Raw genomic sequence first — 27,581 nt, 5'->3', positions numbered from 1 at the left:
CGTCGAAGCATAGGTTACCACCTTGTGCTAGAGCTCTTGAACATGTATCTTATGCCTGTTCAAGTCGAACTTACCGTCTCGTGATTCATGCTTGACGTGGCGTCCGGGCCGGACAATTGTCAAGCTTGTTCTTGGTTCGAACCGTCATGCCGACCGTTGGGATACTGCGTTGTCCGTATCTTTCTTTCCTTTCCCCTCTGCGAGTCACTCATTGCTGTATCGACGACACTAGGCCAGCCTCGCGTCCGTCCGCCAGGTTAAGCACATTTACGTCCTCCTCGTGCTTCTGTGCAAGTCAATCACTACGCTACTGAATTGCGCTCGCCGTGGACATGGCGTAGCCTCCATCATTTTGTGCCTCAATTCGGAACGGGGCGCTTACTCCCGGCCGTCATCGTGCCCCAGGTTCCACGTCGAACGCGCTCAACGCAGGCAGCGAACCACACGGATTGACTTCCTCCGTAGACCTCTCCTTTCCTCCGCGAGTCACTGCTCCACGCGCGGCGTCTATATCTCAATTCTCCGGGTTCCTGCTAGTCGCATACGATGGTGTCAAACATGGCGGCACTCAACGACCGCGACGATCTCACCGACACTCGGGAGTGCCACTCTCCCGAGTTGCTTCTGGTCGATCCACCGGCCCCTAGGCATGCATCTATGGTCGAAACCTATTTCGGTGCGCACTCGCAAGGCACGTCCAATCATGCCTCAGGCGACGGAACTCCGCCTACGGCGGCGCTGTCGATCGCAGTGTCCTCCGCGACGATATCAGCCGTCAATTCCGACGCCCCCTCAGAGGCCAACCTTGACACTCTCTCGCGCAACATCGCCACGCTGAAGCGCAACATCGAGATCCACAAGCGCCGAAATCAAAAGCTCGCTAGACGTGTCGAGGAGCTTGAGGGACAGAAGGATGAAGCGGACGCGCAGTGCGAGACACTGGAGAAGGAGCGGGATAAGGTGACGAGGGGGAGGGACGCATGCGTGGCGAGATCGGATACACAGGACACCGTGCGGAGGGAGATCGATGCGCTGCGCTTGGAACTTGGGAGGATCAAGGTGCGTGGCTTTGTCCTACATGTAATCCGCTTCCCTCACCATGGCGCCAGCGCGCACTGGGTGACGCTGAAGAGGACCGAAACGAGCGTGTACGGGACGCGCAAGCGCTCAAGCTCGATCTCGACGCGAAGGCGGTGGAACTGTGCCAGAATGAAGGGGATTTGCGAAGGCAACGCGCGGAGCTGCGGGAGATGGGCGACGATCTGGAGGACAAACGCACCGAGTTGCATACATTGCGCACTGCGCTAGCGCAGTCTCAGGTATGTCGTGCGTGTCGGCATATCCCCGCTCAGCTGACGTGTATGTTCAGGACGCGAGGAAACGAACCGAAGAGGACAGAACGCGCGTCGAGGGCAAGCTTTCGCAATCCAACACCGCTCGGGAGGTGCTCAGCGTGCGCGCTTCTGCCGCCGAGGCCCACGCCATCGCAGCCGAAGCGCGCGCCGTTGACGCAGAGGAACGCGCCGACAACGCCCTCGAGCGCGTCGCTGAGGCGGGGGCAATCGCGCTCTCCTCCAGTGCTCGCGCATCAGACGCCGAATCTGTCGCAACCGCTGCTGAAGCACGTGCGGCTGCCTGCGAAGAGCGCGTCGCCCTCGCACAAGAGCGCACCATCATCGCAGAGACTCAGGAAGCTGCTATCGCCGAGGAACTGCGCGTTGCGAAGGACGCGCTTGAAGCCGCGGAAATGCAGGCGGCGCGCGCAATCACGGACAAGCAAGAGATGCTGCAATCTCTGCAGGTCCGGTCCACCGAGCTCGCCTGCATCCGAGATGAGCTTGCACAGTCCACGGATGAGCTCGCTCGAGCGCACGCGGAAATCGAGGAGACCAAGGTCGAGCTAGCTGGGAAGGAGATGGCGAGGCTTGAGATGCAGGCCCATTTCGTGGACCTGCGGGACAGATTCGCCGAGATCTCGTGCAGGCTGGGGGTCCCACACTCGGCGCCTTCAAAGGAATCATCGCCTTCTAGGTCTCTCTCTTCGGCGCGCACGGTAGCGCCGTATTCGGCTTCGACATCGGCTCCTCCGTATACTGCGCGTGTAGCGTCACCTGTAACTCTGGCAAGGGTCGCGGCATCTTCACCCTCACTCACGACTCCGATGCTAGCGCATCCTTCTTTCTCCATGACTCGTCCCTCCTCCGTATCGGCCAGCTCGACGGGCTTAACAGCGACAGACCCGAGGGATGATCCTTCCTCTGGTGCGAGCGTAGAACCTCATTCTGCTCATTCGTCGCGCGCTCCTACAAAGGTCCCTGCAACACTCCGGCCAATCGGTGGTCCTTGCCTCGAGGGAGAGGACGATGCGGTGGAATCGCACCTCTCGCTGAGTCGTGGCTCTGCCGACGACGACGACGGTACAGTACGAGGTCATCACTCGCGCAGTCCGTCAGCGTCCAGAACCTCTGTCCGCCAGCAAACCGGCTCCGATGTCCCCTCTTTATCGTCGTCACTTGACGATGCTTCAGCTCCAAGCGAGTCGGAGGCCCCGCTCGGCCAGAACGGCGTCGACGAGAAGTCCTCGTCGCCGAAGCGGCCCAGACAACGCCCCTATAGCCCAAATGCAGTCGATGTATCGAGTATCTCAACGAACAAACGGCCTCGACGAACGCGCAGCTCAAAAGGCTTCCCTCCTACGAGCACCTCCAGCTTAGGCCGTACGCCATTGTCTGACAGACGACCTCGGTCGTCGCGGAGAGCGACGCGCGGCGATATTAAGCCTGTGCCTTGGGAGACCTTGAAGCCCAAAGTGCGTGAGGTTTCGACGAAGCCAAGGAAAGATACGAGGACCGGAGAGCTAGGTCAGTGTCGTGAAAATTGAGTGCTTGCCGCAGTCTGATTTGGCGTCGTAGGCTCATCTGCAGGGTCGTCCGTTGATGAACGAGGAGCGCGCAGGTGTGGGCAGGTGATTATCATTGTCTGTCTTTCTTGAATACTCTCCGCTAATCATCGCTCGAGTGTGAGCGCACCCAAGATCACCTTACGAGCCCGCGATGGCTCCCCGGACCTCTAGGTCCGGCGTCTATATGTCAGATGTGCGTGTCCTGACTATCTTCTATGTTGTCGTGGCAGATAACAAACTTCGAATAGATGCTGGCGCAATAATCGCAAGAACACCTGAGCGTGTCCCCTTCGGGGTGACATACGAAAATTTTGGAACGATAAAGAACACTTGAGCGTCGGCGAATTGGGGAATACCGGCACAGGCGAGCGGACGTTGCGCCCGTACTAAGATCCCTCTTTCCCTCATGTGAACTCGACATACATGTACCTCATCTTGATCTGGCCTCACTTTCTTGATCCCTCATGAAGCATTGCCTGCGTTCCATGATCATTTGTACCTCATGTATCCAACTAGTAGAAGCTCATCCGAGCACAAATATGACAAGTTGTCTTGCTACCTCTCTCGGCACCATTGAACAGATCTACAAGTACTTCGCCATCCACTCCACAACGTTCTTAAATGCGCCCTCCTTCCCCGCCTTCACAGCCGGGTCGTTCTGGTCTCCGCGCACCGCAAACCCATGCCTGCAGCCCGGCCAGTAGTCCTGCTTGTACCCAGGCGCGAACTTCCCATCACCCAAGATGGCGTCCGTCTTCGCCTGAAGCTCGGGCGGGAACATCTGGTCGACCTCGCAGCTCTCGATGAGGAGCGGCACGTTCGTCTTGGCGTACCGCTCGATGTCCTCGGGGACCTCAAGGTGCGAGGGGTGCGCGACGGCGCCGACCTTGATGACGCCGTCGAAGGCGAGGTCGAAGACGTAGCGGGCTAGAAGAGCGGTATCAAATAGTGATTCGGGAGGGAAGTACAGAGACGCGCGTACCGCCGAAGCAGTACCCGACCGCGCCGAAGGAAGTGACTCCCTGGGCCTTGAGGCCGTCGATGACCCTGTCGAGCGAGGGCCGCGTCTTGTCCTTCCCGTGGTTCACGAACCATTTGGGGATGTCCCAGTTGCTCTTTTTCATCGGTGAGCGGCGCGCTCGACAGGATCGTCAGGTACGTACACCAGGAGCCAGGGCGTCCGCAGGCGTAGGGTCGCCGTTCAGGTAGTCAGGGATGACCGTCTTGAAGCCGTTCGCGGCGAAGTCGTCCGCCATCAGCTGCGAACGACCGCCAGATATGCAACAGGACGCGAGAAGTGGGCGGAAGACGACGAACCTGGCTGTTGACGAGTTGCATGCCGAAGATGTCCGTCAAGAAGAGCAGGACCTTGTCCGTTGGGTAGTCCTGCGCGGGTGTGGCTATGTACGCGTCTACGCCATTGATCTTCTCGATTCTGCCGGTGGGTGTACCCTCCCAGCGAACGCCTGCCGTCGTCGGTCAGTACAAGTCGGTCTCAGAGAGCATTTGCACCCACCGCGAACGCAGTCCTTGCAGAAGCTCATGAAAGTCGAAGAGGTAAGGGCCGGAAGAGAAGAAGTTGAGATGAAAGAGATGCGGGGTACGTTGCGCGTCTCTAAGGACGAAGCCCGCCTTTTATAGCGACGAAGAGAGGAAAGAGTGCGACCTCGCGGCCCCAAGTCGTGATGCCATCGGACATCGACTCTATGGCGCGAGATAGGCGTTGGAGAATCGGGAAGTAGAGAACCACCCCATGCCACCGCACGCGCTCGTCTTCAAGGCTAGTCGTCCAAGCGTGCTATTGCAGAGGTCAATCAGTCGTGCCGCTCTCGACGAAGAGGCATGGACGCACGATGAGCTACTGAAGATTGAAATACATTCGGCCAAGGGCCAGTTATCGTGTACCTCAACATCTCGCCTGCGCTAGCTGGTATTCGCCATGTGAGTTTCCCGAGTCGAGCGGGGAATGCGGGTAGCGACCACAGCGATGCCTTGTGATGACTGGATAGGATTACGATGAGCTTCGAGCTCTGCGGTTCGCATCCGACGAAAGCAAAGAACGCACCGATGGAGGGTGGAAAGGACGGGTGGCAAGGACTTCGCGCTGAAAATAGTGACGTCGCTCGCCACCCATCTGAAGAAGCGCCTATGACCTGAATGTCCAGCTGTCCATGCCGCACACCACTGAAGGGACCGCCTCTTGACTGCGTCAACGGCCTTGAGCGCACAACGCCCGCTACAACCCACGGAAGGCACTCTGATTCATCACATTACCGAAATCACAGATGCATCGCCATCCACTCGACAACATTCCTGAACGCGCCCTCCTTGCCCGCCTTCACCGCCGGATCGCTCGGGTCGCCACGCACCGCAAAGCCATGCTTACAACCCGGCCAGTAGTCGCGCTTGTACCCCGGCGCAAACCTTCCACCCCCGAGGATCTCGTCCGTCCTCGCCTGCGCGTCCGGCGGGAACGAGCGGTCGATCTCGCAGCCTTCGATCAGCAGCGGCACGTCCGTCCGCGCGTACCGCTCGATGTCGGCGGGGACCTCAAGACGCGAGGGGTGAACGGCGGCGGCGCAATTGATGACGCCGTCGAAGGCGAGATCGAAGACGTAGCGGCCTGAATGGAAGGGAGGTGGGGGTGAGCAGGAGGTCGCGCATATATGCGACCAAATTGGACTCACCTCCGAAGCAGTAGCCAACGGCGCCAAAGGTCGTCACACCCTGCTCCTTGAGCCCGGCGATGACCTTGTCGAGGGGCGGGCGAGTCTGCTCGGCGCCATGGTTGGCGGCCCACTTCGCCACGTCGCGCGTAGCCTAGAAAATGATGAGCTAAGTTCAACACACAGCTCAAACTACGAACCCCCGGCGAGAGCTCCTCCGCGGGCATAGGATCGCCGTTCAGATAGTCCGGTATGACGGTCTTGAAGCCGTTGGCCGCGAAGTCGTCGGCGAGAAGCTAAGAAGATGGTCGGCGCAGATATGCGGTAATCCTTGATTGTACTCACTTGATTATTGACTAGCGGTATACCGAAGAGGTCCGTGAGGAAGAGCAGGACCTTGTCCTTCGGATAGTCTTGTTCGGGCGTTGCGACGTAGACGTCGACGCCGTTGATCGTCTCGATCCTGCCGGTGGGTGTACCCTCCCAGCGGACGCCTGGGAGACGTTAGGAGTAGCGGACATGAAGGGGATGGCGTAGGCGCTCACCTCGAACACAGTCTTTGCAGAAGCTCATCTTGATAGCCAGGTCGGGATGGGTAATGAGGGGAAGTGGGAGGACGAATGCGAAGGGACCTACCCTTTATACGGACGGACCGCAAAGAATTGACTGACCAAAATACAGTCGTCCGTCCAATCAGGTAGCAGCGCAGCGTGCACGGATGGTTTGCCGTTCAGGTCAAAGCCACGTCATCGTCCTCAGGCGGTAAACTTCACTCGTGTCACGGCTCGAGTGCGCTGCTCCCATAAGCTGCATGGCCAAAGGATGGATATAGCAACGGAAAGTACATGGTGTGGCGAGCAAGAGAGTCGAACATGAGAGTAAACCGGAAGCGTCGCCGTCAAATGAGACGCGTCATCGCTGACTAAGCTCGGTTCCGAGAGTCAGCATGTCACGTGTCATGGTTCAGCGTCGACAATGGCCAGTCTCCGCCAGATTGTCAGAGACGCGCTGCCAAATCACACTGAGTTACGAAGCCGAAGGCAGTCTGCGATGAGAATCTCGACGCTCCATATCCTAGGATGGCCGCAACAGATAACATAGTTCGGGCGAGCGTGCACGGGTCACGTCATCTTCGGAGTACTTCGATTGATTATGGTCTAGGTGTGTAAAGAGGGAGAGCGCATATATATGGACGCCTCTACGGGCACTCACGCTTTGCTGGGCAGGAGCCGTACTCTCACTTGGGAAAGCGTAAGTCAATGTACTGTCGGGAAAAGCTCAATGCAACGCGACTCACATCCAAGTCAAGGATTTCAATAGGCTGTAGCGTCGCTTGGCTCTTGGCAGCCAGTCTGTGCGATGAAATTTGCCAGAAGCAAGGCTGTGAAGAGACTGCATAGCTCACTCGCTCTCGGCATCTTCAGTGCGAGGCTCTGCGCGCCTGCCAAACAAACGTTCCCGGGGCGTGAGATTTTCCTCTACTGGAAGCCCCGTCTCTGTAGCAGAGTAAGTACGTGCAGCGAATCCCAAAGGCAAGATACTCACTAAAGAAGCTATGCGATAACTGAACGTACGGCATGCCGCGAGACTTGCCCGCCCACCAATCCGGGAAGAACTGGAGGGCGCGCGCGCACCGACGCGCGCCCTGCATAAAGTGCACCGCCATGAAGAACGTCTGGGGGGCGTCGGGATACGGCCCCGGCACCGAGAAGGGACTCATCCACCGCTCCTGCGCCAAAGTGATATCCAGACTGAGACTGACGGTGTGGTGCGGGTTGTACGCGGCCCCGAGGCGCTGCTTGATCTCCGCCTGGTTTTCTTCTAGGTAGAAACGCGCGATGGCGACGAGGAAGGAGAGCTTCTTGGCGCTCAGCGACCCTGGCGGACGGTCAGATCGAGTGAGCTGCACATCGGGCCGCATACCTGCGGTCTCCTTGCCGCGCCAGCAGACGGTCCCATGCTGGCCATCCGTCCAGTTCGCCCTCTGACATTCCTCCGAGCAGAAGAGGACTTCCCCGCATGGACAAGCGCGCAGGTCGGTGGATTCCGGATTGGGGCACTGAGTACAACGCGAGGTCAGAACCTTAGTCTTCGTACAGTATCCAACACTCACCTCTCGTCTCCTGCAGGTCTGCAGCTCGGGCCATTCCTTTTCCCACGCCTCGATGAGCTTGTAGCGTTCGGTATATGTAACGACGATGTGCGCGACTCTATCTCGGAGAGATTGACGATCGGAGCGTGAGACGAGCCGGAAAGCGTTGTGGAAGGCCCTCAGCGCCGCGGGGGTCACAAGCGCGCCCGCAACCAGGTCGAACATTGGCTGCACGTCGACGAGCCCGAGCTTTTCCAGCTGGATCAGGATGTAGAAGACCCGATGCCGTATCGCGCAGGTGATCGCAGACGCGTCGGTCGACAGGCGGCAGATGGCGAACAGTATCTCGAGCAGACCCTTCAGGATACAGCTGTTGCGCGGTTGCAGGAGCACCATAAAGAGGCCTTGTGCGAGGGTCCGCGTCATGCGTTGAGGGTAGCCAGTCGCGCTTAATTCGGCGAGCTCGATCAGGGAGGACATCATGGCCGTGTGCAGCGCCCAGATCTCGTCCTCGAGTTCGGGCTCCACTGTGCTGCGGTGCAGCAGGGACGCGACCTGGTAGGTCATCTCGCAGTAAATCCGCCGCGGGAGATAGAAGTTGATGCGTGAGAGCTCGTGAACGAAGAGTTGTCGGACCTTCTCGCCCTTGACGCCGCCGACGCAGTCATTCGTGAAGCGCAAGATCGCTCGAAAATATTCGCCGCCCGGGCGGTCGAGCGTGAGCGCGATCGTTCGCCATTTGAGCCACATGTCGACCAGGATCTCCTGGGCTCGAGCTTCGGCAATGAGAAGGATACCCTCGAGTCGGGCGTTTGACAGCTCGTAGAAGCTGTCGACGATCTCCTTGAGGGATGGGGCCACGTGCGAAAGGACGAGGGCCCGACAATCCGCGGGGTCCATGAGGTCTGTTTCATGTCGGTGGGGGAAGACGAGCAAGTACTCGATCCATTCAAACATGCGGATCCACGCCGTGTCGTCAAAGACCCAGAGAGAGCGTAGCCCAGGGCGGTCGGCCAGTTTGCGCAAGCTGAGCAAGGCCAGAATCGGCGCAACGATGCGATCTTGCGCATTAGCCTGCGACGCAGTCCAGAACTGTTCGTATGACAGGTCCTCGGGTGTTGGGGGCTCACAGCGTAGAAAGTAAAAGGGATCGAGCCTCCTTAAGATGTCCAGAGCCTCCTTGACGAGATCCTTTGTGCGAGCTTGCTTGACGTCGCGGGTGCGAAGGTCTTCGAGGACTTCTTGCAGTTGTTGAAATTTATGGTCGGCGGGAAGACCCAGTTGATATCTACAGCGCATTGTACTTGAGTGTTCAGTCGTCATATGTCGAAATGGTCGGCGTACCTGATCGATAGTGCGAACATTCCTTGTCCTGATTGAGTGGCAAATCGAGTGGCGCGCGCTTGATGTCGCTGCAGAGATATGTCCAGTGTAAGAGGCTGGTAGGGCAGCGCCTGGTGGAGGAAATTGCGTTCGAGGTAGACTGTGATATTTGCTTGTTTGGACAAAGAGTTTTTAGGTTGCTCGAAGTGGGAGAAACCAAGGAGCGAATGATGGTGATTCTGTCACTGAGAACGTGACGCGTGTTCGATTTCACGGTCACGTGATACCATTGTTTGCTTTTGGCCAGACATGGCTCGTTGTGATCGGCGGCTTTTGAATCGAAGGAAAATTCATTGAAAGATGGTATCGTTGAGCTCATGCTATCTATCAAACCTGTAGCGCTCATACCCTTCGTCAAAAAGACGTTCCCTCGGCGTCGCGCCGTCCTCTACATGAAGACCAGATCCTGCAAGCGTGATGAGCGATCCGCCACATCAGACCACGAGAAGATAGCTTACTATACTAGCTGTAGGTGAAGTGACGAAACGGCATCACGGCGGGGCGGCAGACCAAATCGGGATGGAAACGCAAGAGCCTACCTCATAGATAATAGTTGTTTAACAGCGTCATGAGGTGCGGGATAGCCAAAGACCACAGTGGTATTTGCAGGTAAGAAAACCTACGATATACTACAGAATAACAGAATGAGACCAGCGCCAGCGTCTTTCAATCCATGTCCACATCCATGGCGTCGTCATCATCTGTCGCATGGTGATGCTGCCCAGCGTCATGGCCTGACTCTCCGTAGCTCGACGTCGAGGACGTGCTCGACGGGGACGGAGAGGAAGACGTTGATCCCCAGGTAGTAGACGCAGCGGTTCCTGTGCCCCACGAAGGGACAAGGGAAGTATGAAGCGATGAGGGGAATGCTTGCTGATGCACTGGAGGCGTTTGCGGCGCGCCGACTCCCGCACTCGAAGTGTACGGGGACGACGGTGCGATTCCGCGGAATGAGCTAGTAGAGGAAGATGTGGTGGGCATCATTGGATGTGGGGGAGGGGCGTAGGATGTGGAGTATGGTACTTCCTGGCGGGCCTAAGAGACGAAGATCAGATTAGGCTCGAAAAGTACTATCGAGGTCACGCACCTGCTCAGCCGCAGGCTGACTCCGCACCTGCATCGCGCGTTGCACACGCGAACCACCCGCGATCTTCCGAGGCTGATTGCTCGGCCAGTCCTTGCGGGCGGGCAGACGAATCTTCAGGCCCGCCGATTGCGAGGCGGAAGAGGGTGTCAGGTCGCTGTCCATGGTAGGCACTATCGAATTTGCGCGCGCTTGATAGGTACGAAGGCAGAGGGCACAGAGGGGCTGCGGCGAGGGAGGGGGAAACGCAGCTTTCGAAGGTGCAGATAAGGGCGCAGTGATGCAAGGGCCTTATATACAGCTTCTGCGCCAGGGGTCATCTGACGCTGTCGCAAGTCTTATTGTTCGGACGGTCTTGTTCACTGGTCCGAGCATTCGTCGTCAGGCTGGTCTTCGCACGAGTCGACATATGTTGAGCGCTGATAGAGGCCGGCAGCCAGTCGGCAGTCATGGCAGGAGACAAAGGAATCGCCCCGTTCGGGAAGGCAACGTGGATGCTCGGGCCGGCGACGGCCGACCACTCCGCGTGGCAGATATGTCCTTTTTCGGATGCGCCTCGTCACCACAATCATCCCCTTTCCTTCCTTTCACCTGCGTGTCTGCTTCACACTGCGCGAAGACATACCTTCGAGATGTACCTCAATTCAGACTCGTCGACTGCTTACTTCGTCCCGAGGATGTCGTCTTGAACGCTTTTCCCCTCAACCCGAGCGCGGCGAAAGGCAACGACGCCTAGTCATCGCGTTTTGAGATACAGTACAGACATTACAGCATGAAACAACCGCAAGAGCGGATACTCGTACATCCACTCTATCTACCAATCTGCGCCGTAAGTGAGTACGTTGCACTCCGAAGCCCTTCTGCACCACTCACCATCGTAAGGATCATCACAATAAATAGAAAGACATAACCCCACCGGGCATGATCATGCAAGGGTACCCTCCAGCGTATCCCTTCGCATATCCCGCGCGAGCTCCGCCCACGGCGCGTCCACCCCGCAAACCGCAGGCATCAAATCCCAGAACCACTGCCGAAGGCTGTCATACCTATCACGAAAGCCCGACTTGCACCTGTGGCACATACGCTTCTCCACGCGGCACGACTGCCTCAGCATGACGTCCATTGAAAAGGCGTAGTTCTTGTCAGTGCGCATCGTCTCTGCGAAGTCGGCCAGTCTCGCATCGCATCTTCCGGTCGCGCAGTCGCACTCCCGGGGCGGCGGCGCGCACATGCAGTCGAGCCATCTAGTCCACAGCGTCGTGTACCTGTCGCGCATCGTGAATTCATCGGCGCGCAGCTGGCTACGCGTGCCGTTGTCGCGCAAGCTCTCGGATAACAGGTAGAGCGTCGCGGACGGCAGGAGCCACCGCGCCCGCGCAGCCCGCGCGGCGTCGACGACGAAACGACTCGTAACCTGCGCTGCCGACAGGTCCAGTGCTCGGGAGGGGGTGTACAGCTCGTCGAGGTCGTCCAACGTGGTAGGGAACATGGGCGCGAGGAGTTGTAGCGCGTATTTGCGCCAGGGCGGGGCGTGATAGATGCCGCTGAGCTTCAGGATGCCCGCGGACATGCGGTACGCATAGAAGTCGGACAGAGGGAGGCAGGAGAGGTCGTCAAGGGATCTGGGGAAGATTGAGGAAAGCGAAGGTGCGTCGAGTCAGTCTCCGTTGCGCGCGATCATGGATGTACTCACTCCTCGTTGAAGAGCGCGAAAAGGAAGAGCTCGACGTCGGTGCAGGAATGGGGTAGTTCGATCATCGGGCTCCCTTCGAAGGTGCTCCACCTTCCCTCCTCCCGCATCGGAAACATCAACGCCATCCTCCTCAGTCTTCCCTCGGGTACGCGGAAAATCCAGTTCTGCGCGCGGATGACGATGCCCTTGGGCTCAGTGCACCAGAGGCTCTTGTGGCGCTTAAGATCTGCCGCCGGTGTGTCCGATGCGCGGTGCGAAGGGCGCGAGATCGTGTGCGAACGTGATGGTGCGTGCGGGGCGCTTCCCGAGGCGGCGAACGAGCCTTCTCTTGAGAGGCGCGAGGTGAGCTGGAGCGTTGACATGTCCGGCATGACAAGTGCTATCGAAGGAAGAAAAGACGGGGACGAAAGGGGAAGAATGAACAAGAGACGCGGCGGCGCGGGAGAACGTGGCCCGGCGGGGAGTCTAGGGCGCGTCGCGGCGAAAGAACGTGGATAAGGGTGAGAAAAGAGCAACAGAGGGGGCGAGAGCGCCAAAGGAACGAACTAGGTACGTGAAGAACGAAGAAAGAGACGAACGGATGACTATGTGCAGACGAGAAGAAGGAAAACGAATCGCTGGAGGATAAGCGCCAGCTGTCGACGCATACTTATGGGGGAAGTGTGGCGCAGAGACGAGCATTTTCTCACGAGCTACACCTTCGGGCGCCTACGAGGCGCCAGGCGCCAGACGTCGAGAAGGTGCTATCCGCGACGCGTGCAGGATCTACTGACTCCGACCACAGGACTCGCTGACTCCGAGTACGTCGCGCATCAAGTCTGCTGGCGTCATTCATCATCGATTCCGAGTTCAGGGTCCACTGAATCCGTATGCAAGGCTCACTTATACCAAATGTGTCCTGTCTTCAACTTCATGTGCGTTATCTGATCCGTCGCGCGTAATCTACTCACTTACTTCCTATACAGCTCCCCGTATCTTATTCGATGTCGACCCCACACCGAGTGCCTATTTCCGAGCTCGATTGTCAGGTTTACCCCAGCGGTCTTTTACTCCGAGTTAATTACTGACTGGCGAGATTTCCCTTTACCTCGAACTTCGATTCGTGGGCGTGCATCACGGACAAATACAAGTCGAGGTACATTGCCAACGTCGCTGTCTTCTATTGATGCCTCGCCTGGCCCTGAGAGCAGTCGGCGATCTCTGCGGTGCTCGTCTCCTTCGACTTCGCGGCGTAAACATCCGAGGTGAGGAGAGCTGATTAATTCCTCTTCTCGGCCTTTCTTATATTTACCAAGAGCCTTCCCCTCTCCGCTCAATACCAGCTCAATACCTAACACCCCATGCGCGACAGATAGATCAAGTAGCCCACTCGGTGTCGGCTAGCAGGGCACGCGTCCTGGACATTGTCTTCTCGGCGCCCAATGCCTCGTGCATACCTGCAGGCTGAGTTGGACGCGCGTATGGGTCGGGACCGATGGCGCGCCTGCAGGCCGCCATTTTTGCCGAACGCCCTGCGCCACACTTCTCTCCCAATAGATATACAGCGGCGCCGGGCGATTCGTCTTGTTCTTCAGCGTTCCCGTGTTTCCCTTCCGACCTTCGCGTCGTCTCCCCCTCACCTCTTTCCTTACGTTCTCCACGCACCTCGCCCTTCCCATCGCGCCTCCTCGCCGCCGCGCATCACTCTCCCTCGGATCTCGTTCTCCGTTCACCTCCCCCTTCGTTCCTCGTGTTTCATTTCTCTTCCTCTCTTCCCGCCCTCTCCCTAGCGCTAGACATGCCGGCCATGACAGCGCTCAAGCCCACTTCGCGATCTGCATCGAACACGACGCGGCCCGTCGCGAACAACGGCTCGCTCACCACATCGGGCAGGACCCTGCGCGCCGTTCTGCGGAACGCCTCACGAGCCGCGACGACGAGCAGCTCGCTCGCATCTTCTCAATCGAGTGCGACCCCACTCACGTTCGACCCTTCATCGAAGCAGCGCACTCGACTAGAGGAACTCTGGTCAGATCCGAAGCCCTTTTTCAGCGACGGCAGGTGCGTCGTCATCTGCGCCAAGGACCGGCTCTTTTGCATGGTGAAGAGGCCGTTGTATACGGCTGTGCCGGCATTGCCGAAGGCCCTCACAGGAAAGGAGAACATGTACAAGGGATGCCCAGTGATCGTGCTCGACGACTCGAGCGACGATGTTGAGGTTTTTCTCCTCGCGCTTACCAGCGCCAGGTGAGTTCCCTGCGAAGCCTAATCTACAAGCGCTGACACGACGTCCCACTACCCGCGCTACATCACATCTCACCACCACACCCCACGCGACCCCGCCCAGCTTCGCCGCCACCCTCTCTCGGGAGCCCCTCTCCAACGTCGAGACGTACCGCATGTACGCGGCCATCCTGCGCCTCAGCCACAAGTACCGCGTCGCGTCCTGGCGCAAGCGCGCGCTTCAGCGCCTTGCGTGCATGTTCCCCATCACCCTCGCCCGCCTCGAAGAGCTGAACGAGCCGTCCGGGGAGAAGGACCTGAAGGCCGCGTGCGCCGCCAGCCTCCTCGTCGCCGACGTCGCGCGCGCCGTCGGCGCGCTCTGGCTCCTCCCGTCCGCGACGCTCTACCGCCTCTCCTCGATCCCAACCTCATCGCGCAGCTGCAGCGACCCGCTGAAAGCGGAGGAGATCCCGATCTTCAAGAAGTTCGCGCGGTTGTGGCCGGAGTACTGCCCGCGCATGTTCGGCCCGCTCGTCGGTTGCAAGATATGCGACAGGAAGCTCGCGGCCTACGGGAAGATGATCTCCTGGGAGCCCGGGTACTCTATGGGTGTCCTGTTCAGGAAGACGTCCCCCGTGCAGAGCGAGTTGTGCGGGGACTGCCAGAGGCGCTTCCGGAAGCGGCATGGCGACCTTCGGCTGCAGTGCTGGAATTCACTGCTGGAGATCTGTGGGTGGAAGGAGTCTTTGCCGGTGCTCGCGCGCCAGATGCGCAAGGACACGGAGTAGCTTGTGACCCTCCCTGGAATTTCTTCTGTTGTCTTTCCTCATCACGATTTTTACGACGGTGAGCGATTCGCAGATACTTCACGCAGGACGACGTACTGACTGTTGCACAAGTCCATAGACCCTCGCCTAGCTTGATAGAAGGGAGGGATGTTCTCTGTTCACACCACGCTGGTGGTTGTACTCGATCCTTGTACCGTATTTCCTGACTTGTAATATCCTATCTATCTCTTCTACTACCGTATCTTCCACTTGTACCCTATCTTCCGCTTATACCGTACCGCCAACGCGATGACCAACTGTTTGCGCCTATGACACAACTAAGTACGCCGCCTTTTGATATACCTATACCGCATTGAATACACACTTATGCCCCGTTGACGCCCTTTTACATCGATTCCTGGTAAAAACTCAAAAGTGACCGTCAAGTTAGTCGAACGAGGACACAAATGCCGAGTAATGTCGAAGAAGGAACAGCGAGGGGGCGCATGGGCGAATCGCCTCCCCCTTCTCTCCGCGCTGAATTTTGTCTTGGAAGGCGATCTCGAGCTAAATTGAAGTCGAGACGCACCTCGTCTTCCTCCATTGCGCCTCTTGACGAGTCCATCGAAAGACGCCTGTGTCCCTCCCCGCGCCCTTCAAATCCCAGCTTGGCGTGTACCGAAAGAGAATGAGCGGGGTACGGCGGGAGGAAGAATGACCATCTCTCAACGTGAGGCCGCATTCGTCCAAACTTTCGATGCATCTTCTTCTCCCTCTCCCCTGAGACCGAGACCAGCCCCCAGTCCGGTCATGCGCAGAGCTCACCACGGCTCGGCCTTGGGCGAACCCAGGGCGCATCTGACACTAGCGAGCCTGAACCTCTAGCCCCGACAAATCTGAGCATCGAATGCGACTCGCCGCTATATCGACGTCGACAAGCCAGGGCGACGACGATGACGCTGACGAGCAAGGACATCGACGACGACGACGCCGAGCATGAGAGGCAACGCCGATGCTGATCGACGAGAGCGGTCCATGCGGCAGCTTCCCTCAATAGCACACAGAGCTATGAGCTTGTCAGCAAAAGTCAGGGAAAGAGGTGCGAGCAACAGCTGGGGAAGCAGAGTTATGAGCATGTCAGCAATAGCTATGAGCATGTCAGCAAGATAGTACGACGGGAATTGATATAAAGGGTACCCAGAATTCGCCAAAGAAACCCGAACGCAGACCGCCCTCAAAACGCCTAGGATGTAGAACGCGGGAAGACGTCCGGTAGTTCAGAACGCGTGGAAGGGAGCAGGATGCGGGAGCGCGAGATGATGAGCTGCAGGGAGCATGTAGTACTATGATACAACACACAGCGGCCGTCTGGGAGAGGGCGTCGTCGAAGCTCATGGCCGGGTCCTGCTCCGGCATCGAATGAGGACAGTTGGGGCGCAAGCGTCGGAGAGGACCTTCAGTGCCCTGCTCACACGGAGTTAGAGCATCTGGCTTGCAGCCGAGCTCCGGGCGAAACACTCCAAGCCAAGATAGCGTGCAAATGGGTGCATCAATCAGCAGAGAAGGGAGGATCGACAACGCGCACTCGGAATCGGGGAACCCCCGCGCGGAACCGCTTCCGCTCCGACTGTGCTAGAGCGCCCCTCGGGTCGCGACGCTTGTACATCCCTCGCAGCTCTTCGGGTCGTTATCTGGCGTAATAAAGATATCGCTCGGGCCTCTTGCTTTGTCTCCCGAGCTGCGAAGGTGATACGCGCAAGAGGCGACCAGAGCGTCACTCTTCAACCAGAGGTCGGGGACTCTCTGCGGCTTGAATTCAGGCTTTGGCTTCGAGTGACTCGTAATCCTGATGGAAACCGACGAGAGAGTGGGGAGAGCGTGGTGCGCGGCCTTGAAGGCGACAAAATCGGCAGACAGTAAGCGAGGGCAAGAGGTTGACGCGCGTCATATCAAGTTCACGCAGAGCTGTCGAGCCCCGCACGCATGAAGAGCATCGTTTGCAACAGATGCATCAAGAGCATCGTTCGGGCGCCGACGGAACGCATGGACGCGACTGCGAAGAGACGATCGTCTTGAAGGCGCGACCGTGACACTGACAAGGAGGGGGGAATACGACCGTGACAGCAGGCCGTTGCGCCATAAATGTCCCGGCAAACGCCGGCCACGCCACGTTCGCGCACATGTTCGAGCTCCGACTGTTCCTTCGACGCTCACGCAGGTGTAAGTACGTCTAGCTTAATCATGACCCGGACGCGCTGCGGCTGTCTAGCGTACGAGCTGCGTCTGTCTGGCGTACGAGCTGCGGCCGACTGGCGTATGATCTCATCCAAAAGAGCTCTCCAAAGACGCCTCGGGGATAGGATCACGCATGTATCAGGGGGTAGGCCCACGCATGCACCGGGGGATGGTATTACCCATGTTCCAGTGCGCTCAAGTAAGAGCTTGTGTTGGGCGCGCTTTTCTTTCTTTTTTTCCTCCCCTCCCCTTCCTCCATCCTAGACTTTCCCTCTTCCTCCCATCCTGGAATCTCTTCCCTCCTTCCTTCCTTCCTTGCTTACAATGTTTGATATTGCGGCTCGCCTTCCCCTCCCCTCTCTCTCTTCCCCTCCTCTCTCCTCTTACCCCTCCTTCCATCTTCCCCTCTCTCTCCCCTACCATGCTGCATATCGCGGCTCGACCCCGACTAAGACATCTTGCCGCTCGACCGCGAGCCCAGGTTCGGGGGTGGCGATGACGGCGGAGTGAAGGGCGGAGCGTGGGGCGAGGGAAGGGGCCGAGCGTGAAGGGGAGGGTACGAAGCGTGAATGGGAGGGTACAAGAGAGAGCGTGAGGCTCGGGGAGGCAAGGAGGGTACGCAGCGGGGCAGGGAGAGCCTCCGCTTCTCTCCTCGCACCCAACGAGGCGATTTCTTTCCTCGCGCCCGACGAGCTCGACTCCTCCCTCCCCCGCCTACTTCCGCTCGTTTCGCCCTCAATTCATCCCATGCATCCCCCCCCCTCCGCATCCTACTCATTTCACCCCCTCCTCATCCCAATCATTTCAACCCCTCCTCATCCTACTCATTTCACCCCACCTCTCCTTCGACTCTCACCTGGCTTCACCTCTTCCGAATCGCACTCAACCTCACCTCTTTCGAGTCGCAGTCGACTTCACCTCTTTCGACTCTCAGTTGGGTTCACCTACTCCACGCCTCCGACTGCACCTTCTCTAACCAGATCAGCTCGCGCTCGCCTCAACCTTCTCTGACTAGCCCCTCCTCAGCCCTTCCCGCCGCAGTCCTCAGCCCTCCTGCCCTTCTCTACCCGTCCTTCCGCTCCTGCACCTCCCCTCCCCACCTCAATCCCTCCCCACCTCAATCCCTCCCCACCTCTCCTGCGCTCGACATCCCCGCCTGAATCCCTCCCCACCTCTCCTGCGCCGCCTCCTGCTCTTGCGCTCGGCCCCCGCGTCCTCCCCACCTCCTCTCCCCACCTCCCCTCCGCTCCTGCGCTCGGGGGCTCGCATCCTGCTCGATCGCACCCGCTGTACGCGACTCCTGCCTCGCAGTACGCGGCTCACGCGAGGTCGGCGAGCAGTACGCGGCCCAGCGCGAGTCCTGCTCGCAGTACGCGGCTCACGCTCGTCCTGCTCTGATCGCAGTACGCGCCGCGCGAGGTCCTGCTCACTGACGCGGTACGCGAGGTCGGCTCGATCGCATCCGCGGTACCCTGCTCGCAGCCCGCGGCTCACGCGAGTCCTGCTCTGCTCTGATCGCAAACGCGGCCCACGCTCGTCCTGCTCCTCGCTGACGCGGCTTCACGCGCGCCCTGCTAGCAGTACGCGTCGCGCGAGGTCCTGCTCGATCGCAGTACGCGGCCCAGCGCGAGTCCTGCTCGATCGCTGACGCGGCTCACGCTCGCACACGCGGCCCAGCGCGAGGTCCTGCTTCGCACCCACGACCCCCGCGTCCTGCTCTGATCGCAGATGCGGCCCACGCTCGTCCTGCTCGCTGACGCGGCTCACGCGAGTTCGGATCGCAGTACGCGGCTCACGCGAGGTCGGATCGCAGTACGCAACCCCCTCGTCCTGCTCTGCTCGCAGTACGCGGTTACGCTAGTCCCGCTCGGCTCACGCGAGGTCCTGCTTCGCAGTACGCGGCTCACGCGAGTCCTGCTCGCAGTACGCGGCTTACGCGAGGTCGACGAGTAGGCGCGGTACGCGAGGTCAGCGAGTACGCGGCCCAGCGAGTCCTGCTCGATCGCACCCGCGGCCCAGCGCGAGTACGCGGCTACGCGAGGTCCTGCTCGATCGCACCCACGACCCCCGCGTCCTGCCTCGCAGTACGCGGCTCACGCGAGGTCCTGCCTCGCGGACGCGGCTCACGCGAGGTCGGATCGCAGTACGCGGCCCACGCGCGAGTCCTGCTCTGCTCGCAGTACGCGGTACGCGAGGTCGGCTCGCAGGCCCGCGGCCCGCGCGAGGTGCGGGTCGCAGTACGCGAGGTCCTGCTCTGCTCGCGCCGCGCGAGGTCGGATCGATCGCAGACGCGGCTCACGCGAGGTCCGGATCGCGGACGCGGCGACGCGTGCTCGGCTCGCTGACGCGGCTCACCGCGGGTCCTGCTCGCAGTACGCGGGTACGCGAGGTCCTGCTCGCAAACGCGTCCCACGCGAGGTCGGGTCGCGTACGCCAGGTCGGCTCGCAGCCCGCGGCCCACGCGAGATCCTGCTCGCTGACGCGGGACGCGAGGTCGGCTCTGCTCGCGGTACGCGAGGTCGGCTCTGAAACGCGGCGACGGGAGGTCCTGCTCGCAGTACGCGGGTACGCGAGTCCTGCTCTGCTCGCACCCACGACCCCCTCGTCCTGCCTCGCACCCACAACCCACTCGTCCTGCTCTGACGCGTCCCCCTCGTCCTGCTCTGATCGCAGACGCGGCGACGCTCGTCCTGCTCTGCTCGCAGTACGCGAGTCCAGCTCGCAGTACGCGGCTCACGCGAGGTCCGGATCGCACCCACGACCCCCTCGTCCTGCTCTGCTCGCAGTACGCGGCTCACGCTCGTCCTGCTCGCTGTACGCGGCTCATGCGAGGTCCGCCTCGCAGTACGCGGCTCACGCGAGGTCGGCGAGCAGCCGTGGGGCGCGAGGTTGGCTCTGCTCTTAGACGCGCCACGCGAGGTCGGTTCGCTGACGTGGTACGCGCGAGGTCGGGTCGCATACGCGGGTACGCTCGTCCTGCTCTGCTCGCACCCACGACCCCCCTCGTCCTGCCTCGCAGTACGCGGCCCACGCGAGTCCTGCTCGATCGCAGACGCGAGTCCTGCTCTGATCGATCGCAGTACGCAGCGGACGCGAGGTCGGGTCGCGGACGCGGTTCGGCGAGTCCTGCTCGCTGACGCGGCTCACGCGAGGTCCTGCTCTGCTCGCAGTACGCGGCTCACGCTCGTCGTGCTCGCAGACGCGGCTCACGCGAGGTCGACGAGCGGACGCGGGTACGCGAGGTCGGCGAGTAGGCGTGGTACGCGAGGTCGGATCGCAGACGCAGTGCGCGAGGTCGGGTCGCTAAAGCCGTGAGCGAGGTCGGCGAGCAGTACGCGGATACGCAAGGTCGGCGAGTAGGCGTGGTACGCGAGGTCGGGTCGCAGTACGCGGCGACGCGAGGTCCTGCTCGATCGCAGTACGCGGCTCACGCTAGGTCCTGCTCGATCGCAGTACGCGGCTCACGGCGAGGTCCCGCTCGCAGTACGCGGCTTCACGCGAGGTCCCGCTCGCAGTACGCGGCGACGCGAGGTCCTGCTCGATCGCAGTACGCGGGGCGCAAGGTCGACGAGTAGGCGTGGTACGCGAGTCCTGCTCTGCTCGCAGACGTGGTACGCTAGGTCGACGAGTAGGCGCGGTAAGTGGGTTCGGGTCGCTGACGCGGTGAGCGGGTTCGGCGAGCTCCTGCTCGCTGACGCGGTACGCGGGTTCGGCTCTGCTCGCAGACGTGATACGCGAGTCCAGCTCGCATCGGCCGCGCGCGGGTTCGGGTACGCGAGCCGGAGAGGATAGGGTGGAGGGAGGTGGAGAGGGAAAGGGGGGGGTAGAGAGCCGTCGAGAGGGGAAGGGAGGTAGAGGGGTCGAGAGGGGTAGGGAGGGCAAGGGGGGTCGAGAGAGGTGTAGAGAGGGAAGAGTTGAGAGGGGGTAGAGGAGGTCGGGCGCGGCGAGGGGTTGAGAAAGGGTGAAGGGAGAGGAGGGAAGTGGTAGAAAGGGGAGGGGGAAGGAAGGGGAGGGAGGAGAGCGTCAGGAAGAAGGGGACGATGTCCCTTGAAGCGGAGTGGGATGACGAAAACAGAATGGAATGACGGGGAAAAAAGTCACACTTTCTGTTGCTAGTACACCGGACGGGAATCGAACCCGTGCCGCTTGCTCACTGAATAAATGGAAGGCAAGCATGATAACCACTTCACCACCGGTGTGTGAGAGGAGGGAACAAGCACTGGGATAGGGAGACAACCTAAGGGAGACAACAATCTCACCCGGATCGATCGCAACATCAGATCCCGACGCCGCGTGTCGATCGGCCCGCGTGTCGATCGGCGGGCGTGTCACCCCATGCGTCATCGGTCGCTCGACCGGGCCGAGGACGTCCCTGATGATCCATCCGGATCTGCGTCCGGCGGCCACGAGCGATAGACGGGACCGACAGTCGACGAGCGCAGGACGCGACACGAGACTCGATCGACCAGCGCGCGCGAGACGAAACCCTGTACGACTCTGGACGCGATCGGCAACACCTAGCACACGACGCCATCCATCCACTGCCCAACCCGCGATAGGACAAGGACAGGGACGAGCGCGGTGCCCTCTTCATCGACGCACTCGACTGGCGTACGCTTCTGAATTCACGCCCTGCCGCGTCTTCACCCATCCTCACCACACCCCACCACCCACACACCCCATGTCCGACCTCTACCGCAGCGCCATGAGCGCACGCATCGCCAAGCTCCCGCCCGATCTCCCGCCCGGAGACGACTTTGTGACGCGCGCGCCTGGCTTTGGCGACGGTGTCAACCGCGCCCCGGCCTTTGACGACGGTCCGTCGCCAGCGATCCTTCCCACCCTTACTAACACCCTCCCTGCCCTCTCTCCAGACGACGACGAAGAATTCGAAACCGACGGCCTCGGCGACCTGCCCAACAGCGGTCTGGGACCGCCTGCGGTGTGAGCACGTCCATCCGCTCCCACACACCTCGCCATCCCTCGCCATCCACCCGCACCACCACCCCCCCTCGCCATCCCACCCCACCCTTCCCTCACCTTCTCCCTCGCCCCCACTCACCTCCTCCCTCTCAGTCCCCCAACTGTCCCCCACTAACTCTCCACAGCCCCCCAAACCCCCACCTCCAACGCCTCGACCCGCGCGCTCGCAACCAGAACCCCACTTACAATAAAAGAAATACAAGGGAGCACAAACCCAACCCCGCCTTCGCCCCGCTCTCCGCCGCAGGGCTCTTCGCCGAGTCCGCGCAGATACCCTTGCCGGACCGGGGGCTGGATATGAGGGTGTATTATACGGCGGCGGGGGTGAGTGCTTATGTTCTAATTTGGTGTTGATCCTTTGTTGGAGGGGGAGGGGATTGGAGCGGGAGGCTCGACGCCATTTCATGTATGCTATACGAGTTCGGAGAACGCTTCCCCTCCCCCTCGCTTCCCCTCCCCCTCCCTCCCCCTTCCCCGCCTCAGCCCCACTCAGCCTCGTCCCTCCCTACTCGCTAACCCTCCCCCACCAACCCCATCTTCTCAGTGCCCGAAGGGCGCTAAAGACGAGTCTTTATCAACGCCTCTCCCTCCCGCGCGCGCCCGAAGGGCGCTTTTTTATATCACGTTCTGACGCTCGCCTCCTCGCTTTGCTGACGTTCGCCTCCTCGCCTTACCGACGCCCGCACCTCATCCCACCGCCCTAATTTGAAAATATTGACAAACCCCCCAGTCCCCCACCGGCCCGCTCCTCGTCGCGCACCACGGCGCGGGCTACTCAGGGCTCAGCTTCGCGTGCTTCGCGGGGGAGGTGAGTTATTCTCCTTACGCCGTGTCTGTTTGGTCTTGCGTCATGCTCGTCTACCCTCTATTCGCCCGCTCGCCCCTTTGCCCTTTGTTTCCACCGCCCTTCCTCCAACGTCGTCCGAGGGGCGATACCACCCCTTCCCTCTTTCGCTCCCCCCCCCTTCCCCCAAAACCTTCCCCGTCCTTCCTCGCCTCTCCCTCTTTCACCCCTTCCCCAACCCCCCTTCACCCCCTTCCCACCCAACTCTTTCCCTATACCCCGTCCCTCTCCCCCTCCGCTAGGAGGGGCTCCAAAAGACTAATCATCGAACGTGAAACCAACATTATGATCGAACGCGAAACCAACATTATCATCGAATGTGGAACTAACCCCACCCCCCAGATCACCTCCACCACGCGCGGCGAGCTGGGCGTGCTCGCGCTGGATGCGCGGCGGCATGGTGCGTGTGGTTTTATCACGCGCGTGACTAGTCGTTCTCTTCTGTGTCGTACTATCTGCTCTTTCCGCGCGTGACTAGTTGTTTTTTTTGTTCCGGGCGCCTTCGTCCGAGAGCGTCTTCGGCGCGTCTGTCCGTCGAAAGCGCGCCCTCCCTCTCCCTAACCCTCGTCCCACATCTCCCAACACCATGCTCACACCCCTTCCCAGGAAAAACGACCTCCCTCGTGGACCCCGAGCCCGAGGACCTCTCCATCACCACCCTCGTCGACGACCTCGTCGCCCTTCTCACGACGATGTTCCCGGACCCGGCGCGCGCGCCGGGGTTTTTGGTGCGTACGCGTTCGCCATGGTTCCTCCACATCTCCCTACCCCTCTTCCTCCCCTTACTCCCTCCCCACCCCTTCGCCCATCCCTCTCCCCCCTTCGCTCCCCCCTCCCCTTCCCACCCCTATACCCCCCACCCTTCCCCGTCCCCTTCCCCCCTCATCACCTATACTCACCGACTCTAGCTCACCGGCCACTCGATGGGCGGGAGCGTCGTGACGCGGGCGTGCGCGGTGTTGGTGGGGAGGTGAGTGGTCGTGGTTTTTTTGTCCTATTCCTATTTTTATGAATGTTTGGATGTTTTTTTTTGATGGGTGTTTGTTTGTGCGTTTGGTTTTGGATCAGTTTGCTCTTTTGGGAAGGGGGGAGGGCAGGGAGAGAGTGGTTTTGGATGGGGTGGCTGAAGGGCGAGAGGGGGTGAAGGGGTGGTGAGAGAAGGGGGAAGGGAGGGGAGGGGGGAAGGGGGGCGCGTGTGGGCGGTTGGGGACAGGGAGGGGAAGAGAGGGGTGGGAGGGGAAAGGGGTTTGTGGTTGAAAGGGGAAGGGGGTGAAGGGAGGGTGAGAGGACGGGTGGGTAAAGGGCAAAGGGGGAAAGGGGAGGTGTGGCGGAGTGAAGGGGAGAGGTGGGGGGAGAGGAGCGGGGGTGGTCGATCTCGAACGCGCCTCGCGCGTGCCATATCGGACGCGCCTCGCGGGGTCTGCTCCGGGCGTGCTTCGCGAGGTCAATTTCGGACGCGCCTTTTCGTCGTTTCGACTGCGGCGCGTCGGCGTTTCGGCTACGGGGTGGACCATATCGGACGCGCTTCGCAGTCGATCTCTCAGACGCGCCCTCTTGTCGTTTCGACTGCGGCGCGTCGTCCTATCGTCGTTTCGACTGCGGCGCGCCTCCCACATGCCATTTCGGACGCGCCCTTCGTCGTTTTGGCTACGGGGCGGAGCAAAGGAGAGGGCGAACTTCGGCTACGGGGCGGGGTGGGAGAGGGCGAAGGAGTGGGCGACGGGGAGCGAGCGGCGGACGGGGGGGAGAGTGAAGTGAGCGAGGGCGGGATGTGGAGTGGGGCGAGGGCAAGGAGGGGAGCGAGGGCGACGGGGGCGGGATGTGGGGACGGGGTGGGGCAAGCGAGACGCTCGCACCCACTCTGAGCCCAACGCTAACACTCGCCCTGAGCACAACGCTAACACTTGCGCTCTAAAAAAAACACTAACCCCCACCACAGGAAATACCGCCTGATCGGCGTGAGCGTGCTCGATGCGGTCGAGGGTGCGTGATTTCGCTCGCTAACTCCCCTTAATTAACTAACCCCCCCCCCCCCCCCCTACCCAACAGGCCACGCCCTCCCCGCGCTCCCCGCCATGCACGGCCTGCTCGCGGGCCGGCCGGAGGGGTTTCGGTGTCTGGAGGACGCGGTGGGGTGGCAGTGAGTGGTTTTTTTTGCGGGTTTTTGAGAAGGGGTGGGGGGGGGGAGATAATGGGAGGGGGGGGGGGGGGTTGGTGGTTTGGGGGTTGGGGGGGTGGAGGGTGTGAGGAGGGAGACGAAGGGGGGCGAGGCGTGGCCGAACCCGACGGGGGCGCCCGAGAGGGTCCTTTCCGGCGCCGACGCCCGGAAGGGGGAGCAAACGGCGAAGGCCTCCAGGGAGGAGTTGACTAGATGCGACCCCTCCAATGAGGAGTAAACTAGACGCGCGCTGACCTCCTCGCCCAGCATCCAGACGAAGACGATCCGCAACGTGCACTCGGCGCGGATCAGCATTCCGCCGATTTTCGTGGAGGCTAAACCGGGTATGTGCTTCTTCTCTCTCCTCTCCACCCCATGGCCTCCACGCGATCCTCTTCCCTTCTACTCCCGTTCTTCCTCACGCGATCCCCTTCCCTTCGCCTCCCCCGCCCCGCTCCTGGGCGCGCCTCCCTTTCCTACCGCTCCCTTCCCCCTTTCTCGCCGCGTTCCCTTCGCCTCGCTCCTGGGCGCGCCTTACCCCCCGGCCTCGTGGTCGCGCCCTCCTCGTGGTCGCGCCTTACCCCCCGTCCTCGTGGTCGCACCGTCCTCTCTACTAGCCAGAAGCTGACGACCTGTCCAGCCCCCGACGGCAGACCGCCGCCCTACAAGTACGTGTGGCGGACGCCGCTGCGGACGACGGCGGCGTATTGGCGGGGTGCGTGTGTGGTTTTTCTTTTCGTTCGTGACCCCAATCCCCCTCCGTTCGTAACCTGAATCTCCTTCCGTTCGTACCCTGAATCCCCTTCCGTTTGTAACCTCGATCCCCCTTCACTGGTGACCTTGATCCCCTTCCGCACGTTGCCTCCTTTCCCGTCCGCTGGTGACTCCGATCCCCTTCCGCTGGTGACCTCGATCCCCTTCCGCTCGTGGCCAAGATGCTATGTACGTCACGCTTCGCGCGGCTGCGGCGGGGAGGGACGGGCCGGGGGGGGGGCGGCGGAGGGGAGGGAGGCAGGGGCAGACGAGGAAAGCGTGAGGGGGGCGCGGCGGGAGGGAGAGAGACAGTGCGGCGGGAGGAGAGAGACGGCGCGGCGGGAGGGGGTGAAACGGCGCTGCAGGACGAGAGGGGGGAGGAAAAGAGTGCGGGAGGGAGGGATACGGCGAACGCCAGGCGCCAGCGGGAATCAGAAGCTAAACGGCTCGAGGACAGTGCGGCTGACACACTCCACTCCAACTTACCCGCTCTCCGCTTTCCTCTCCCTCCGAGGACGACGTGGTTAACTCAACCCCCCCTCGGACGACGCGGCTGACTCCACCCCTCCTCCCACAGGCTGGTTCGAGGGCCTTTCGCAGGCGTTCCTCGACGCGCGCACGGCGCGGTTGTTGGTTTTGGCGGGTGAGTGAGGTTATTTTCGTTTTTGTGTGTGTGTGTGTGTGTGCTTGCGTTCGTGTTTCGAGTTCCTTTTCATCTTCGTATCACTAGTCCTTCGTTCCCGTGTCCCTCACGCCCCTTCACCCGCCTCCCCCCTTCACCCCTCCCTCTTCCCCCCTCTCCTTCCTCCCCCCTCTCCTTCCTCCCCACCCGCTCCCACCCCTCACCCTCCTCCTTCACCTTTCACTGACCACCCCAACCCCCCAGGCACCGACCGCCTCGACAAGCCGCTCATGATCGGGCAGATGCAGGGCCGCTTCCAGCTGGAGGTGGTCCCGGACGTGGGCCATCTGTTGCATGAGGTGGGTGGGGTTTGTTTGTTGGGTGTGATTTTTCTTTGTTGGTTTTTTTGGTTGGGGGAAGGGCGGGTGGTACAGTACGGACGAGAGCGTGCACTGCGACACTCCTTGCTAGCACTGCGACGTTGGTTGTCGTGCACTGCGACGTTCTTCGTCATGCACTGCGACGTTGCTCGTCGTGCTCGCGACGCTGTTTGTCTCGCTGCGCGGCGCGTACGCTCCTCTCTCACAAGCGCTGACTTCCCCTCCCCTTCTTTCCTTCCCCTCTTCCCCCAAACCCTCTCCCCCCCACCCTCTCCTCCATTCCACCATCACCCCTTCCTCCATTCACCCCTCTTCCCTTTCCTTTTCTCCTCTACCTCACCCCTCCCACCCTCTTCACTACCACCCAACTAACCCCCTCCCCCTCCCCCACAGGACAACCCGACGAAGCTGGCGGAGATCCACGTGAACTTCTGGCGGCGGAACGAGCGCGTGCTCGTCGGTGTGAAGAAGGTGGGGGAGGAGTAGGGTGTGTGGAGGGGGAGGGGGAGTGAGGGGAAGAAGGGAGAGAAAAGGAAGGAGGGAGGGGGAGAGAAAAGGGTGGATGGGGTGGCGAAGGGAAGGGTGGATGGAGTATAGGTGAGGGACGTGAGAAAAGAAATATGCAATGTATACTAGTCTGCGAATCCAACGCGCTCGTCGAGCGGGCTCATGCTCAAGTACTACCGTCTTGGAGTGCGACGCGGGCCTCTCGATTGGGATGCGACGCGCAATCCTCGATTCGGATGCGGCACGCGCCACGCGAGTGAAATGCGGCACGCGCCACTCGAGCGAGAGCCTTCTGATGATGAACGTGCTA

At 60.7% G+C, this 27,581-nt stretch overlaps 9 protein-coding genes and 1 non-coding gene across 10 annotated transcripts; 5 read left to right on the top strand and 5 right to left on the bottom strand.

Annotated features, from left to right (window-relative positions):
- Positions 1-92: 92 nt before the first annotated feature.
- Positions 93-3,463, top strand: SCHCODRAFT_02643567 (uncharacterized protein). Its single transcript, XM_050346335.1, has 7 exons — positions 93-171; positions 233-1,059; positions 1,110-1,319; positions 1,370-2,861; positions 2,913-2,965; positions 3,019-3,095; positions 3,151-3,463. The coding sequence occupies exons 2-7, from the start codon at positions 559-561 to the stop codon at positions 3,179-3,181; spliced, it is 2,364 nt and encodes a 787-aa protein (XP_050197531.1). The 5' UTR covers positions 93-171; positions 233-558; the 3' UTR covers positions 3,182-3,463.
- SCHCODRAFT_02116746 (alpha/beta-hydrolase) lies at positions 3,405-4,818 on the bottom strand. Its single transcript, XM_050341844.1, has 6 exons — positions 4,755-4,818; positions 4,419-4,700; positions 4,220-4,368; positions 4,066-4,161; positions 3,885-4,017; positions 3,405-3,829 (listed from the first exon to the last, which is right to left on the bottom strand). Exons 2-6 carry the CDS (start codon positions 4,444-4,446, stop codon positions 3,486-3,488), a joined length of 750 nt encoding a protein of 249 aa, XP_050197530.1. The 5' UTR covers positions 4,447-4,700; positions 4,755-4,818; the 3' UTR covers positions 3,405-3,485.
- Positions 4,819-4,851: 33 nt separating this feature from the next.
- SCHCODRAFT_02643563 (alpha/beta-hydrolase) lies at positions 4,852-6,142 on the bottom strand (the record flags this gene model as incomplete). Its single annotated transcript, XM_050346334.1, has 6 exons — positions 4,852-4,903; positions 4,968-5,525; positions 5,590-5,722; positions 5,769-5,864; positions 5,914-6,062; positions 6,114-6,142. Coding segments are annotated over 5 exons (751 nt in total), but the record flags the coding sequence as incomplete, so codon positions are not given.
- A 606-nt stretch (positions 6,143-6,748) lies between these two features.
- Positions 6,749-10,673, bottom strand: SCHCODRAFT_02681625 (uncharacterized protein). Its single transcript, XM_003027172.2, has 8 exons — positions 10,131-10,673; positions 9,783-9,998; positions 9,005-9,072; positions 7,682-8,948; positions 7,492-7,627; positions 7,114-7,446; positions 6,866-7,064; positions 6,749-6,808 (listed from the first exon to the last, which is right to left on the bottom strand). The coding sequence occupies exons 1-7, from the start codon at positions 10,290-10,292 to the stop codon at positions 6,970-6,972; spliced, it is 2,277 nt and encodes a 758-aa protein (XP_003027218.1). The 5' UTR covers positions 10,293-10,673; the 3' UTR covers positions 6,749-6,808; positions 6,866-6,969.
- Positions 10,674-10,710: 37 nt separating this feature from the next.
- On the bottom strand, positions 10,711-12,491 carry SCHCODRAFT_02643554 (uncharacterized protein). Its single transcript, XM_003027171.2, has 3 exons — positions 11,821-12,491; positions 11,001-11,749; positions 10,711-10,950 (listed from the first exon to the last, which is right to left on the bottom strand). The coding sequence occupies exons 1-2, from the start codon at positions 12,180-12,182 to the stop codon at positions 11,053-11,055; spliced, it is 1,059 nt and encodes a 352-aa protein (XP_003027217.2). The 5' UTR covers positions 12,183-12,491; the 3' UTR covers positions 10,711-10,950; positions 11,001-11,052.
- A 1,106-nt stretch (positions 12,492-13,597) lies between these two features.
- On the top strand, positions 13,598-14,810 carry SCHCODRAFT_02603359 (uncharacterized protein; the record flags this gene model as incomplete). The annotated part of the gene is made up of 2 exons (XM_003027348.1): positions 13,598-14,046; positions 14,147-14,810. 2 exons carry the CDS (start codon positions 13,598-13,600, stop codon positions 14,808-14,810), a joined length of 1,113 nt encoding a protein of 370 aa, XP_003027394.1.
- Positions 14,811-17,771: 2,961 nt separating this feature from the next.
- On the top strand, positions 17,772-18,422 carry SCHCODRAFT_01341277 (uncharacterized protein; the record flags this gene model as incomplete). The annotated part of the gene is made up of 2 exons (XM_003027347.3): positions 17,772-17,957; positions 18,051-18,422. 2 exons carry the CDS (start codon positions 17,772-17,774, stop codon positions 18,420-18,422), a joined length of 558 nt encoding a protein of 185 aa, XP_003027393.2.
- Positions 18,423-18,539: 117 nt separating this feature from the next.
- On the top strand, positions 18,540-19,139 carry SCHCODRAFT_02643544 (uncharacterized protein). The gene has a single exon (XM_050346333.1). It carries the CDS (start codon positions 18,753-18,755, stop codon positions 18,975-18,977), a length of 225 nt encoding a protein of 74 aa, XP_050197528.1. The 5' UTR covers positions 18,540-18,752; the 3' UTR covers positions 18,978-19,139.
- A 2,001-nt stretch (positions 19,140-21,140) lies between these two features.
- On the bottom strand, positions 21,141-21,223 carry SCHCODRAFT_t249. The gene has a single exon. It is a non-coding gene; the product is annotated as a tRNA-Gly (tRNA).
- Positions 21,224-21,416: 193 nt separating this feature from the next.
- Positions 21,417-27,515, top strand: SCHCODRAFT_02643540 (protein phosphatase methylesterase). The gene is made up of 14 exons (XM_050346332.1): positions 21,417-21,841; positions 21,899-21,968; positions 22,133-22,331; positions 22,738-22,815; positions 23,194-23,251; positions 23,458-23,579; positions 23,760-23,821; positions 24,791-24,834; positions 24,901-24,991; positions 25,277-25,353; positions 25,650-25,724; positions 26,340-26,405; positions 26,649-26,743; positions 27,158-27,515. Exons 1-14 carry the CDS (start codon positions 21,706-21,708, stop codon positions 27,248-27,250), a joined length of 1,266 nt encoding a protein of 421 aa, XP_050197527.1. The 5' UTR covers positions 21,417-21,705; the 3' UTR covers positions 27,251-27,515.
- The last annotated feature ends 66 nt before the right edge of the window (positions 27,516-27,581 follow it).

This window comes from Schizophyllum commune, assembly GCF_000143185.2.
Source record: "Schizophyllum commune H4-8 unplaced genomic scaffold SCHCOscaffold_14, whole genome shotgun sequence".
NCBI classification, from domain to species: domain Eukaryota; kingdom Fungi; phylum Basidiomycota; class Agaricomycetes; order Agaricales; family Schizophyllaceae; genus Schizophyllum; species Schizophyllum commune.
This window is presented reverse-complemented; position numbering and strand designations above follow the sequence as displayed.